At 46.9% G+C, this 15,658-nt stretch overlaps 1 protein-coding gene across 1 annotated transcript in view; it reads left to right on the top strand.

Moving 5' to 3' along the window:
* Positions 1 to 440: 440 nt before the first annotated feature.
* LOC142767409 (uncharacterized) overlaps positions 441 to 15,658 on the top strand; it is a 154,834-nt gene continuing 139,616 nt past the window's right edge. Inside the window, exon 1 of the mRNA XM_075869004.1 lies at positions 441 to 746. Coding sequence (XP_075725119.1) covers positions 441 to 746 — 306 coding nt within the window. The remainder of the gene's footprint in view (positions 747 to 15,658) is intronic.

Here is a 15,658-nt window from a genome sequence, read left to right as displayed (position 1 = left end):
GATTGGCTCACACTGGCTGTCAACAACACGTGCTTCTATTTTGATCTACCAGATGGCGCAACACGCTGCACGCTCATTACGTACGCGGGTACTACGGCGTACTAAAAGCCGATTAGTGGCAAACGACGCCACGAAACGCAAGGCGCTTGCGTGATGCGTACGTAGCACCATTCCGCAGTACTAAAACTCTCTATTACTGACACCGATATCAGCGTCGCGTCCGTGGCTTATTCGGTAGAGCGGGACCGCCAGGTGGTGCGGAGGAGTGCACACGCGTTCACATCGGCTCCGTCAATCATCGTACCTAGCAGCGGTTAAAATCATGTGACTACCAATGAAACTACGGGAATCGTGCAGGAAGACGTCAGGTACACGCTGACACCACCTTTTTGGACAAGCGATCCCGGTTTCCTCTGGGAAGTGAAGACCTTCGGCAGAGCATGCCAACCCGCCACGCTAAGCCTCGCGGCGAAGCGGAACGCGGAGTCCTGGCAGCCAGCTTTCGGCCGACGCGTTGCGCTGCACCTGCCCGAACCCCAACGGACAACGACCCGGAACTAGCCCAGGCACTTATGGACATGGATGACCAAGACATCGAAACCCAAGTGAGCTCTGTGGTAGACGCCAACGAAGATTTCCTTTCACCTGACGAGGTGCTACAAGAGGAATCTACTAGCGACGCCGAGAACAAGGAAAAAGACTCTGCGGAGGAACGCGACGACGAAACCAAGAATGGTCAGTGGCAGGTAGCTATGTCATTGCAATAGCGAAAACGCATCAGGAAACAAGAACGCGCAGCGAGTGATGACAGCGTTGCTCGAGGCGAAACTGAGAGCAACAGCTCCGGCGCTTGAACGCTTGCAGAAGAGCAACGCGGAAGAGCATCTGAAAGGGGCCGACGACGAACGCGCGCGGTGCCGCTGCCCAAAAACGATATGAAGATTATCATGCGGCCCAGACCAGGGTCAGTTGTGAAGGAACTGAAAGCATACCACGTTGCGCGAGCGATAGAACATGCGAGCGGTGACCCGGAGACCTGTAACAGCCACAAATTTCTGCTTCGCCTTCGCAAAGGATCAAACATAATTATTGCAAGCACTCCGTACGAAGATGTAGCAGAAAGGATCTTGAAGATAAAGACACTGGAGCTCAATGGCACCAACTATCCCGTGAACACCTACATATCCACTCCTGCTGGATACCTGAAAGGAGTGGTACACGGATTAGAACGCGAAACGCCAGAAGCTGAACTCCTGAGCCATCTCCGTGTGCGCACTCAAGGAGTGACAATTGTTCAAGCCCGCATGCTCGGACAGTCACAAACTGCAGTGATCACGTTCGATGGACCAATACTGCCGCGCTTCGTGTATTATTGCGGTGGCGAAATGCCGTGCGTGCCTTATCAACCCACACGGCAGTACTCTAAACTCTGCAAGAGCCAGGGACATAGGACGGATGTTTGTCCCACACCGATGACAAAGGCGTGCAGTAACTGTCGCCTAAGAGACCCGCCTGAGGACCGCACTTGCGATCCGGAATGTGCCCTGTGCGGCGGACGCCGTCCCACGGCGGCATCGGAGTGCACCAAGAAACTCAAACGCGTCCCTCAAAAGGGCCGGTCGCTGCTGTCGCACCAACACAGCACACCAAAAACCACTGGCATACTCAAGAGACGCTGGTTCAGCACGGACCGCGAGGACTCTGCACCGCCAAGCAGGGCCCGTTCCAGTTCCCGATCCAGATCTCGATCTACATCCCGATCCAGGTCCGGCTCTCGAGACTGCTCCAACTCCAGGAATGGTGGCCACAAGCAGGCCCAAGCAAAGCAACAACAGCACAAGGGCAATAAGGCGCAGAAAAAGGAAGCGAAGAACCAGGTGAGCTGGGCAGCAAAATCCTCCCAACACTCACACCAAACACCACAACTCACGCGCTTAGAACGTGCGGGTGAGCATTATCTAAGCGGGTATTCTCACCCGCTTAGATAATGCGGGTGAGAATAGGTAACCTAGAACGCGAAAATGGGGAACTAAAAAAGCAACAAACGCAGCACCAGCAACAAAACTCTATACCCACCCAGAGTGGCCAGAAATCGCAGACGCAACCGAATGCAGGAGGTGACTCAATGATTACATCGACGATGCTGAAAGAAACATTAAAGGAAGTTATACCGACAGTTATAGAGCAAGTAATGATAAATGTAGATAGAAAGCTCGAGATTCTGGACAAAAAAATCCAGGCACAACACGTCGAATTCACGAAAGCCTTGCGAAAGCATGCCACAGGCATCAACATCAGAGAAAAAGCTGAGAAAATTTACAACAGGCCCGGATTGTCGGCCATGAACCAGGAGACGCATAATGGCTAATCATCAAACGCAGCGGTCAGAAAAGTGCGAAATATGGCAGTGGAACTGCCGTGGTTTCCGGCGGAAAAGAGGGCAACTGTTGCAGCTGGTGGCGTCGCAGCAAAAGCCGCCTGCTGTCATAGCAGTACAGGAAGCCGGAACACAACCAAAATTACGGGGCTACGAAACTTATAGTACCGGGGACGCAGAATGTAAAGTTGCTACATTAGTCGATAACTCAATTACAGCAATATGTCATCAGCCCATTGAAGAGGCGAATATCCCGCATATCATAACAGAAATAACCTACAAAGGAAGCCATGGAAAGAGCGCCTTCATACTTAATATCTATAGTCCCCCAAGACAAAAGAGAGCAACGTTCGACAAGCTCTTTCAAGAGACAGCAAAACTGGCGAAAGGGAATCCATTAATCATAGTTGGGGACTTTAATGCCAGGCATGCAAGCTGGGGATATAAGACGCAAGACACCAAAGGCAAGAACATCGCAAGACAAATAGAGAAACTGGAAATGACTCTGTTAACTGACCCTGCAATACCAACAAGGATAGGAAACAGCGAATCCATGGACACAAGTCCCGACTTGACGATAGTACAAAACTGCCACAGCGTGGACTGGTACAACACCCTTGAAAACCTGGGCAGGGATCATTACATACTAAGAACCACAATCCGCACCGGCCGAATCCGCAAACACATCGGCACAGCCAAAATTACAGACTGGCACGCATATAGAAAAGCGCTAAAAGCGCACGTGACCGCCATAGACGACTTGGACGAGTGGTGTAAAGTAATTCGAAGTGAAAAGCAAATGTACACCAAAACTGTTGCCAGAACAGATGATACCCCTGAAGTAGACGCTGACCTTCTCCACCTGTGGGAAGCAAGAAGAAACCTCACTAAAAGATGGAAAAGGCAAAAGCGAAATAAGAAACTCAAAGCGAAAATTGAAGAAATAACGCAGCAAGCCGAACAGTACGCTAATCAACTCGCGGCAGCCAACTGGGAACAATTTTGCGATTCACTAAATGGAACCCTAGGAACAGCAAACACATGGAATATCCTAAGATCCATGATTGACCCTCTGAAAACTAAACGCGAAGGACAAAAATCTCTAGAAAGATTATTGCACACATATCCAGGCACAAGAGATGACCTGCTTCAAGACATCTATATTAAGTGTTTCGGCGCCCGAGCCATCACAGCCCCTTACCAGGCTAAATACACTGGGCTCCCGAACTCAGAACTGGATGCACCTTTCACGCATGCCGAGGTCAGAGCGGCAATCGGCAGCATGAAACGCAACACAGCGCCTGGGGTGGACCAAATCACCAATGCCATGATTAGCAACATGAATGACGAAGCCATAACAGCGCTTAACTTCATTAACAAACACTGGGTGAATGGCACTATACCACAGCAATGAAAGCATGCTGTAATAATTATGATACCCAAACCAGGAAAGAAATTGGCAATAGAAAACCTCAGGCCAATCTCTCTTACCTCGTGCTTAGGCAAAGTGTTTGAGAGATTATTAAATGCCAGACTTCAACGGCACTTTGAACAAAATAACTTGTTGCCAAACACCATGTTTGTTTTCCGCTCGAACCTTTCGACACAGGACATCCTTCTGCTTTTAAAGGAGGAAGTACTAACAAATGTTCCAAAAGCAGGAGAAAACATTGTCATGGCCATCGACATAAAAGGCGTTTTTGACAACGTAAGCCATAAGGCCATATTAGATGGGCTAGCAGCGACAAAATGCGGTCAAAGGACGTACAAATATGTACAGAACTTCCTTACTAAAAGAACCGCTGTTATCAGATTAGGAGAACACGAATCTAATGTCTTCCACTCACCGAGCAAAGGCACACCACAAGGCGCTGTGATCTCGCCTACGCTTTTCAACATAGCCATGATTGGTCTAGCCAAAAAACTGGAAGGTATTCCCGACATCCGAAACTCCTTCTATGCGGATGACATCACTGTATGGACAACCAAGGGTAGCTTGGCGGAAAAAGAAGAGCGGCTTCGACTGGCAGCTAAAACCATCAAAGATTACACTAAAGAAAGGGGGCTTCAGTGCTCAGCAGACAAATCGGAACTCATCCGGTTCTCCAAGAGTAAAAAACAAAGGACAGACCCGAGCCTCCGCCTTGAGGTCAAGCTAGACGGCAATATTATACCAGAGAAAACAACTGTTCGGATCTTAGGGTTGTGGTTACAGTCCAATCAGCGATGTCTCCACACACTGAATATGCTTAAACGAACAGCTCAACAAATTGTTCGTATGATAGTTCGAATAACGAACAATCGTGCTGGACTGAAAGAACAAGACGTGCTTCGTTTGGTAAAGAGCTTAGTGATCAGCAGACTAACATACTCGCTACCCTACCACAACATGAATAGAGAGGAGAAATAAAAAGCAGACAAAATAATAAGGATGGCGTATAAAGCGGCTCTGCGACTACCACAAAGCACTTCAACTGCGAATCTATTAGTGCTCGGACTTCACAATACATTTGATGAGTTGGCTGAGGCACAAGTAACCACCCAGATTAACCGCCTGCTACAGACGACCACCGGCAGAAAACTTCTTCAGAGGATCGGCCTCGGCGAACAAGTACAGGCACATGGAAGAGCTAAGGAATTGTCGTGCTCAGTCAGAGCCTGGTACAAAGTATGCCCCCTACCGAAGAACATGGACCCAGTTTTACGTGCTGGAAGACGTAAAGCAAGAGCCGTTTACATAGATAAACAGACAAAATATCTGAATACGGCGAGATTTACTGACGCTGCACCATATCAGGCAAATGCAAAGAACATGGTGGCCGTGGTCACAGACCAAAAAGGAAACGTCACAAGTTGTGCCTCCATAGCCCAAGCCTCTATCACAGAAGCAGAGGAGATAGCGATCGCGCTGGCAATCAAGGAGGGCAGGGAGCGAAAAGCCCCAATGACAATAATCACAGACTCGAAGGCTGCATGTAGAATATGTATGAAGGCCTTCCAAATTCTAACCAAAGCTCACAAGGACTTCCCAATTGAATACATCCAAACCATTATCTGGGCGCCCGGGCACGAGGGCGTCACCGGGAACCAGTTTGCGGATTAGGCGGCTCGAGGCTTAACAAATAACCGAACTTCCTTGCACGCTGCAATAGAGGATCCAACGCCCCTAGACCCTAACTTTGGTGCAATTCTTCAGTATTACAGGGACAATAGAAAAGTGTATCCAGCACCGCATAAGAAACTTACAGCAATGGAATCGGTGGCATTACGCAGAATCCAAACAAACACATACTTGAACTTACACAGGCTGCATGTATTCTACTCCACAGCATACAAAGATATATGTCCGTGGTGTGGGGCCACACCAACTCTGTTTCACATCACGTGGGAGTGTACGCATCACAATGAAGAACACCACAACATGAACAACACAGAGGAACAATGGGAGGCGCTGCTGTCCAGCTCGGCCATTGTTGATCAGCGCTGGCTGGTCCAACGGGTAGAGATGATGGCTAGGGCCAGCGGAGCCCTGGAATAGGGGCCCGACCATTTGGAATGCTCCGCGTTATGCGCAAATAAAGTTTTCTCTCTCTCTCTCGGTAGAGCGTCGCGCTGCGGCCCGCCAAGTCCTCTTTCTTTTAAAGATAGAGAGAAGACTGCGGACGCCGCCGACGGCGGTGGATGGTTTGCGGTCACTTATAAAGTGTATTCAAACTTAAAAAAGCATGGAATTGACATCTTTTCTTCTTCTCTTGGCTGGCCATTTTCGATTCGACTTACAGATTATACCACTGTATTCAGTGTTTAATTATTGGCAGTTGCTCTAGCCCTACGTAAAAAGCCCTCAAGCGAATAAGCAGCAGTGATCGTTACAGATCCACTATCAGTACGTACAGCTCTCTCTGCGGCAGCAAATGTAGAACTGATGAATACGTTTTGTCATTATTACAAAAAAAACATACAAATTCTGCATTTGCTTTGCTATGAATACCAGGCGACCGTGAATTATATTTGAAGAAGATGGGGGATTATTGAATGGCAGTATCCCTGAGTGGACCAATCATCCCAGTTCTACCAGATACGGCATTGCGAATTAGAAAAATTACCATTAGATAAATTTAAAGGTTTTGAGCATTTAAGGCATTGCTGGAATAAATCGTGGTGTGTATCTCGTCCCTATACCATCAGATTGCGCTGTGCAGTTACACAACTAAATTATCACTTAAACAAATCTGAGATGAAAGCGTACACATTGTGCGATTTTGGCAAAAAAACTGAAACAATTGAATTCTTCTTTTTGTTCTGTTGTCGTTATTCTTATAATATAAAAGATTTTTAAAAGCACTATTGCAGAAGTTAGGAATAGTAGTAAATGTTACAGTACCTTTATCGCTTGGCGGCACTGCATTAGGATACTGCCACAGGGATGTATGCTGTACTGTGTTTGATTATATCAAAGAAACAAACATATCACCGTGTTAGTCTATTCTCACCTATTCAGATTCTTATTCAGTAATTCGTAGTTATTCCAATAAGTAGGCAGAAGGTTTGAGCACTTACTCAGTAATCATATGCACTTATTCTCAGCATTATCTTTCAACTGATTTTTTAGATGAATTTCAGTTTGATTACTTAAGCATCCTGCCTCCCGTTCTTCGCCAATCCTCCTTTGTGGGAGAGTGCCATATGAGGTCATCATCATCATCATCATCGAATGGCCTACACCGCAGCTTACTTCCTCTGCCGACGTCTCCACCCGTCCTTCGGTGGTACAGCGGAATCACGAAGAGTGACCTGGCCCAATGGCCACATCGTTAGCACCGGCCAATGAGGTCAGTGTCAATTCGCCATTCGGTCACGACGTGGCAGCGGACAACCCGCGCCTGCAGGCTGTAACGCTTCTCATCATCGTTGGCCTGGGAACCGTGATGGTTATGCTGCTCAGTTTCATGTTCAAAGGTACGGAAAGCGTGTGCGAGCTTCGACTGATAATCTGCGTCAGCAGAGAGTCGTATGCCTGCTTGGCCTATAATGTTTACTTACTAGGGCGCAGTTGCGGCTCGCGTTCAATCCGACCCACGCGGCAAATTTCCCATGGCAATGAAGCGAAAGTACAGTAAAGTTAACTGCACTGTACTTTCGCTTCATTCGTGCAATGTCACTTCTCAACAGTGAGGTGCAACGTAGCGAGGTCTATAAAAATGCTACCACTAGACAGCTTCGATTTGAAGTGATAAGCCTAAAAAATGGGAAAACGTAACTGCTGAACGCTTGCCGATTGTTGTTTCGTGACAAAGCAGCTTCAAGCTATGCGCCAAACGGAACGTAAAGTACAAAGACTAGGCGAATCCATTCCATACCCATTATTTCCATGCTCACTCAAGCGCTATGTGTGCTATGCGGTGCAGCTACCGTAGACACTAGCGCCAGAGTTTTTTCTAGTGTATATCTAGGAAACTCTATATATCCAGCAACAACTACAAGGTCTTTGTTCAGGCGCATGCGAAACTGAAACAATAAAAATAAACAATATAATAGAAGCAGTTTTCACGTAAATAAGTCAAACAAAAAGAGTCAAATATGAGTGGGCCTAATACGAACGCTTGGGGGACTCTATTTGCCACTTCGTACAAGGAAGACGTTCGGCCACTAGCGGCAACATAACATGATCTATTAAGCAGATAGCTGTGCAGGCGATTCACAACAGACGAGCCAACATGAAAGTTTTCAAGTTTAACCAAAAACTGTGAGTGGCTGACTACGACAAAAGCCTTGCTCAGGTCACAGACTGACTACTTCAACCTGTTCTCATTGAGAAACAGGTGAGGAGCTTCGCGTTATGAAACTAGCAATATTTGTGGTCGTTGAGCGGCCAGAGAGAAACCCTTGTTGATCAGGAATCAATGAGTTATTCACGCTAACATACAATATGTTTTGAAGAGTAAGCTAGGAGATCTTCAATGTGGCACAAAATAGAAAAATCTTGCGATATTTAGAAACATTAGTTCTCCAACCCGACTTATATATTGTAAAACAGGCACAGTTTTCCACATACTGGGAAATGTGGAAGTTTTCAGACAGTTAATAAATAATTTGTAGTCATTAAAGGTTTAGTATGGCGGAATACATTCCATCTGGGCCACACAATAAGGATGGTTTTGAGAGCCTAATGCATGAACAGATGAGCTTTTTATCACTGACAAATCACTAGATGTGCTAACTGCCTTGTGCTGTTGAACTATCCGATTCCTAGAGCCTCAGGTCTTATAAATGGTTGAAACATGTGTGGCAAAATAGTCAGCAAGTGCATGCACTTCGCCACTGTCCGAGTATAGTAGCCAGAAGGACTTCCTACTTTTGCTGACCGTTTGCACACGTACATCGAGAATTCGGCTGGCCTATCGGAAATATTTTTTTAATGCGAAGCATTTCAAAGCGAACTTCGGTGACTTGTGAGCGTATCTATCTATATATCTATCTATCTATCTCGCCGCTTACGTTTGGTGCTCTTGTAGTCACCTCCTTAACTTGGCATGAACCAATTGATTGATTGATTTGTGAGGTTTAACGTCCCAAAACCATCATATGATTATGAGAGACGCCGTAATGGAGGGCTCCGGAATTTTTGACCACCTGGGGTTCTTTAACGTGCACCCAAATCTGAACACACGGGCCTACAACATTTCCGCTTCCATCGGAAATGCAGCCGCCGCAGCCGGGATTCGAACCCGCGACCTGCGGGTCAGCAGCCCAGTACCTTAGCCACTAGACCACCGCGGCGGGGCCTTCATCAGCCATCGAAGTTGCTCGTTCATGAAGATACCGATATTCCGCCTGGAAATTTTGCTCTAGTTCCCGTTTCATGCAACGCCTACACTGACGCTACAGTCCTTTTATGCCTTCCGATATCTTCAAATGTCGTCGAGCTTTGCCGCTGCCTTTCGCAACGATTGACCTTGCCGCCGGAAGAAGCAACATGTTCGTAAGCAATCCGCTTTCCACACCTGTCACTTTGCTTGCGGGGGAATGTCTCGGCCACGTGCAGGATCTCGACCCTTCGTTTTTGTTTGATGGGCCGGATGACTACTGCGACCACCCAAAAGCACTGTCAGCCCGGGGAACCTCGTCCAAAGATACGTTTTCCAGCGCCATCGCCGAACTCCCATCGAACATGCCGACCTGCTGGATCTTCTGCATGAGTTCAAGAGTTCTTTCGATGTGTCGCAACCTCAACTGGGCCGCACGTCACAAGTCAAACATCATGTTGACACCGGTCTACACCAGCCACTGCGTCAAAGACCATACCATGTCTCCGCTGAAGAGCGCCGCGTCATCAACGATCAAGTCGAAGATATGCTTCGTAGAGACGTCATTCGACCATCTCACAGTCCCTGGGCGTTTCCCGTCGTCCTGGTGCGTAAGAAAGACGGATCTATCCAATTTTGCCTGGACTATCGTCGTTTGAATAAGATAACCCGCAAGGACGTCTATCCTTTGCCGCGGATTGAGGACGCCACTGACACCCTTCACGGAGCGGAATTCTTCTCGTCGCTAGATCTGCGGTCTGGCTACTGGCAGGTCCTAATGGCTGAAGCTGATCACCAAAAAATGGTATTTATTACACCAGACGGACTACACGAATTTAACGTCATGCCCTTTGGGCTTTGTAACGCGCCTGCCACGTTTGAACGTCTTACGGATAATACGCAACGTGGCCTCAAATGGAATATGTGCCTGTTTTACCTCTACGATGTCGTGGTTTTCTCCCATTACTTTCCTACGCTCCTTCTTCGCCTCAGACACGTTTTGACTTGTCTGACCAACGTTGGCCTGCAGCTTAACCTGAAAAAATGCCGCTTCGCTGCACGCGAGCTCGTCATCCTAGGCCACATCATGTCCAAGCACAGCGTATTACCTGACCCAGCAAAACTTCAAGCAGTCGCAGAATTTCCCAAGCTGACGACTATGAAAGAACTTCGCAGTTTTGTAGGCCTATGCTCCTATTTGCTGCACTTTGTTTGCTATTTTGCATCTGTCATGTCACCGTTAACCCAGCTTCTTCGCGGTGACGTGAACCTCTCCTCCTGGTCCCCTGCATGTGACGTTGCCTTCACTACTCTGCACCGTCTGCTCACCTCTCCGCCTATTCCTCGCCACTTCAACCCGACGGCTCCTACCGCAGTGCACACCGACGCCAGCGGCGTCGGGCTAGGCGCTGTCCTCGCTCAACGAAAGCCCGGCTATTCAGAATACGTTGTAGCCTACGCTAGCCGCACTCTGACGAAAGCCGAAGCTAATTACAGCGTGACAGAAAAAGAGTGTTTGGCTCTGGTGTGGGCGCTTGGAAAGTTCCGGCCGTACTTATACGGCCGTCCGTTCGATCTAGTAACTGATCACCACACACTTTGCTGGCTCTCCACGTTGAAAGACCCTTCTGGCTGCCTTGCACGATGGGCACTCCGCATCCAGGAGTATGACATTCGCGTCGTATACCGCTGCGGACGCAAACACTCTGACGCTAATGTCCTGTCTCGCTCACCTTTACCACCAGATCCAACGTGCGGAAACACTTGCTTCCAGATTTTGTCATCGCTAAATCTCGACTCGATTGCCCCCGAACAACGTCGTGACCCGTAGATCGCCTCTCTTATCGAATATTTATCTGGCACGCCCAACCTTCCAGTATCTCGATTCCTCCGACGGCAAGCTTTCCATTTCGCCATCCGCGATCAACTTCTTCATCGACGCAACTACGCTCCCGATGGCCGCCGGTGGCTACTGGTCATTCCACGTGCTTTACGATCGCAATTATGTGCCTCTCTTCACGACGATCCGCATTGTGGCCACGCTGGGGTGTTCAAAACATATGAACGCCTTCGCCATCACTATTACTGGTGCGGCATGTACAATTTTGTACGCGAATTCGTGCAGTGCTGTCCTGACTACCAGCGACGCAAATCAACACCGCCACGTGCGACTGGCGCATTGCAGCCACTTTCATGCCCTGCCAAACCATTTGATCGCGTCGGCGTTGACCTCTACGGCCCCCTTCCATTGACACCAGATGGTAATCGGTGGATTATAGTGGCGGTTGACCACCTGACACGCTACGCCGAAACAGCCGCTTTGCCGAGCGCTACAGCTCAGGATGTCACCTCTTTCATTTTACAACGCTTTATCCTTCGACATGGTGCACCTCGAGAGCTCCTTAGTGACAGACGCCGCGCTTTCCTCTCCGAGGCCGTCGAAACTCCGCTTTCGGAATGCCACATCATTCATCGGAAAACGACAGCATACCACCCGCAGACTAACGGGCTAACGGAACGGTTCAACCGCACGTTGGGTGATATGCTCTCAATACACGTGGCATCTGATTATAGCAACTGGGACCGTGTTCTCCCATACGTCACGTTCGCATATAACACCGCAATACAAACCACCAAGGGATTCTCACCTTTCTTCTTTACGGACGCGAGCCTTCCCATACAATTGGTGCCCTACTTCCCTACCATCCTGATGCTTCCGAGTGTCCACCTATCTCCGATGCTGCTCGACCAGCCGAGGAGTGCCGCCAGCTCGCCCATGCGTTCACATCGGAAGAGCAACAACGCCAGAAAGAAAACCGTAGCACCTCTCTTCCGGATTCCAGCTATGCCCCAGGGTCTCTTGTGTGGCTTGCCATACCATACCAAACTCCGGGACTCTCTTCGAAACTTGTCCGCTGGTACGAGGGGCCTTACACCATTTTGAAGAAAACCTCTCTGGTTAATTTCCTAATTGAACCAGTTTCCCGATCGGACGGCATGCGTCGGCGTGCACGTAACATCGTCCATATTTCCCGACTAAAACCGTACCATGAGCCTCGGCCTGAAACTTCTTAAGTCGGCAGGATGGCTCCTTTTTCAGCGGGGGCGATTGTGAAGAAAAAGATGTGCCTGCAGCGAGCAGCATCACCAACGCCCGGCTCTCTCGGCTCGTGCTTCGGTTCGCTGCTGTGCCGGTCTCTGCTGGATGGTTCATCACGCTGTCTTGCCGTTGTCGTTAACGAGCAACAAACCTCTTCACAGTAAGAATATCATACGCGTACAAAAACTGTTGGGAACTGCTGCTAGATGAGGTAGATGTCACTATCCTGATTACTTTGTTCTGAATATTCTGTATCGTCGCACGGTGAGTATTGTAAGTACTACCCCATAATGTGATGCAATAGTTGATATGTGAGTGAATAAATGCATAATATAGTGAAAGGAGAATGGAGTGTGAAAAAAAAGTGGCGAGATCAAATGAGCATGCGTAAGTACCACAAGATAGCTTCTTTTTAACATCTAAAACGTGGCTATGAAATTTCAGTTTTTATCGAGTCTGACACCGAGGTAAACACAGTCATTGCGGATACTAGCGAGCGTTTATGTGATGCAAAGACAACGAATTGGGTGTTTTGAGGATTCAACTTTAATTTGCATATTTTCACCAATATAATATGTTGCAAAGATCAGTACTTAATTTATCTGTTAGGCAGTCGATGCTTTTGTCAAAGCTAAATGTTGTTCTATCATCAGCGTAGAGCAAACATTGACAGTGCGCGATATAATTGGGCAAGTCGTTAATATGAATTTTAAAGAGGGCCCAAAATGGACCCTCATGGTACCCCTGTGTTAATCGTTTTTGTTTTGAGTAAGTGCTGGAAATACTGACCATTTGGTTTCTATTAGAGAGTTGACTACAAATCTGTGACAAAGCGGGACCAGTAGTTCCAACTGCTTCGAGGTTGAGGAAGAGTATTTGATGAATAATAGTATCGATGGCTTTGGTTCGGTCAACAAAAACTGATCCAGCTTATGTGCCTTGATCAACAGTGTTTTTTAGAAATTCTGGAAGAAATAACAAAGCCATATCAGTAGAACATCCAATACAAAAACTAAACTGATAATCAGTAAGAATGCTTAGCTTATCGAGGTACTTAGCTAAGTGCTATTCAAGTAATTTTTCAATGAATTTACTGAAAAACGGAAGATATGGGTCGATAGTACTGGGATGACTTCAGTGCGCTTGAGTGCGCGGGGAAAGATCCCTGTTTTAAACAGTAGGGTAATGATATCTGCAAGTATATCAGATATAGAGAAGACAATTAAATTTACATGGGCAGGACTCATGTCGTCCAGGCCAGCACTCGTGGTTTTTAGATTTTGAATTACAGCGGTTACTTCATTCGGAGAAGTGGGAAACAAATAGATAGAATGGGCAGGCGAGTGGTTTGGTAAGTCAAAACTTGGTTCAATGCAGGATTATTTTAAAAAATAAATCACTAAATGCATCAGCACTGTTGCGAGAATTGGAGTATACAATGCCATTATGAATTATCGAAATAATGTTTCCTTGGTGGCCATTTTTGTTAGAAAAATAATTCACTACTTTCCGTTTTTGTCAAGGTTACTCCAGCATTCTAACATTTGCTGTTCGAAGTATCTTCTGCTTGCTCTTTTTAGCTGCGAACTCAAATGGTTACAGTATTTCTTATATCGTGCTTCAAGTTTGATATTGAAGGGCGGTTTCTTGGTTTTATTTATATAGATTCTCACGCCTGCGCATAGCCTTAAGCAATTTATCAGCTATAGACATATATTTTTTGGTGACTCAAGAACCTTTTTGCACTTTTTTATGGGAATAAGAGTGAAAAAATGTAAAAACAAGAATAGAAAGCACGAGAATGCTTCTTTAGGGTCTTTAGTTGCGTTTACGGTGAACCAGTCTTAATTAGTAATAGTTTCGATCAGTGCTTCTCTACGCAAAACAAGCTTGTAAAAAAGTGAAGAACGGTATATGGGAGCATAAATAGTCTTAAGAATTATAGGATAATGGTTGCTTATATCACCTATGAGCATTCCTGCTTTTTGAGGGATCAGGAGGTTAGATAATGCATAATCAATAAGTGAGCTTTCCCCATCTTGAGAGAAGCGTGTAGCTTGAGTAGTAAGGCAGTCGTACGCTTAACTGTGGTAGCAGCCAGAATATGAAGTTAATAGACGAGGTGTCAAGTAGGTTGATATTGTCACGTAAGAGTGAGGGTAGCCCGAAGACAGGAGACCGGGAGGTTAGTAGAAATAGAAGGAGATCCGTTCACTTGGCGGACTTGCGCCCACTAAAAGAAAACAGACGCACCGGCTTAGCGGGTGGCGAACAGCGCGTTCGACGGCCGTCGGGGAACCGAATGTCCCACTGGAACGCAAGGCGCGTTCACCATCCGAGATACAGTCGCCGTAGCGTCTGGCGCTACGGCGACTCCTCGTGGCATTGCTCCCCTCCTTAACGTAAGCATCGACCCGATGCTTTGTTTAAAATAAAACCAAAACAAAAGGGCAGCCTGTGCGAAAGTAAATGGCAAATAAGTACGAATCACGCACACATAAACAAAACAAGAGATGCAAACAGAGAGCCTCCTTTAGCGCGCATGATAGGGCTTCAAACGGGTGACGTGTACCACTTCTTGTCGTGCGCGGCGTCGTTGGGATGAGCTAGCCGGATGAGTACCGCGCAACATCTAAGGAGAGGCGGGGCCAGTAGTATCGTTCTAGTATTTCCCGATGAAAGCGATTCCAGCAAATTATCTAAGGCAATGCAGAAATACTGAATGGACATGAAGGGAGCACGATAAATACAACCTATTATAAAGCTTTTGTTGCCAGTGTTAAGCAACAAAGATCGAATTTTATCTGTACAGATTCACAGTTAGATAACTTCAGAGCAAGATCATGTCGTTGCTTGAACGCTAGGTTCGATAAAACATAGATGGCTGCCCCGCCATGACTGCTTGATTGTCAACGAGCGTATTCAGACGAGTGATTGGGGAAGCAGAAAATATTTTTATCGTCATGACTGAGCCAGGTTTCAGTGACACAAATGATAGGAAACGACCTGATGATACTAGAAAGAAGATTCTGAGTGTCATCAAAATGTCCCCGATTGCTACGCGCACTGAACTGAATAGGTGAGCATGAACTTTTAGAAAGATTTTGATCCAATAAGATGTGTTCAGGTACATTGACCTGATGATCACACACACCAATATAGAGACAAAAAAAGAACAGAAAAAACAACGGTGATAGTTTTGATTATAAAAGAGAGGTCAGATTCTTCGGAAACACGATAGACCTGACTGTTGGTAGTTGTCTGGCTTCAATTGCACAATTCTCAGTCCACAAGAATTTCCACTTATTGGCTGTCTTTAGAGCTAGAGTTTTGCTGAATAATGTCTTATTCAATGGTGTTAAGTGGCCGTTCACT

This window comes from Rhipicephalus microplus, chromosome 1 (assembly GCF_043290135.1).
Source record: "Rhipicephalus microplus isolate Deutch F79 chromosome 1, USDA_Rmic, whole genome shotgun sequence".
Taxonomy (NCBI): Eukaryota; Metazoa; Arthropoda; class Arachnida; order Ixodida; family Ixodidae; genus Rhipicephalus; species Rhipicephalus microplus.
Note: the sequence above shows the minus strand (reverse complement) of the source record. Positions and strands in the feature narration are given on the sequence as shown.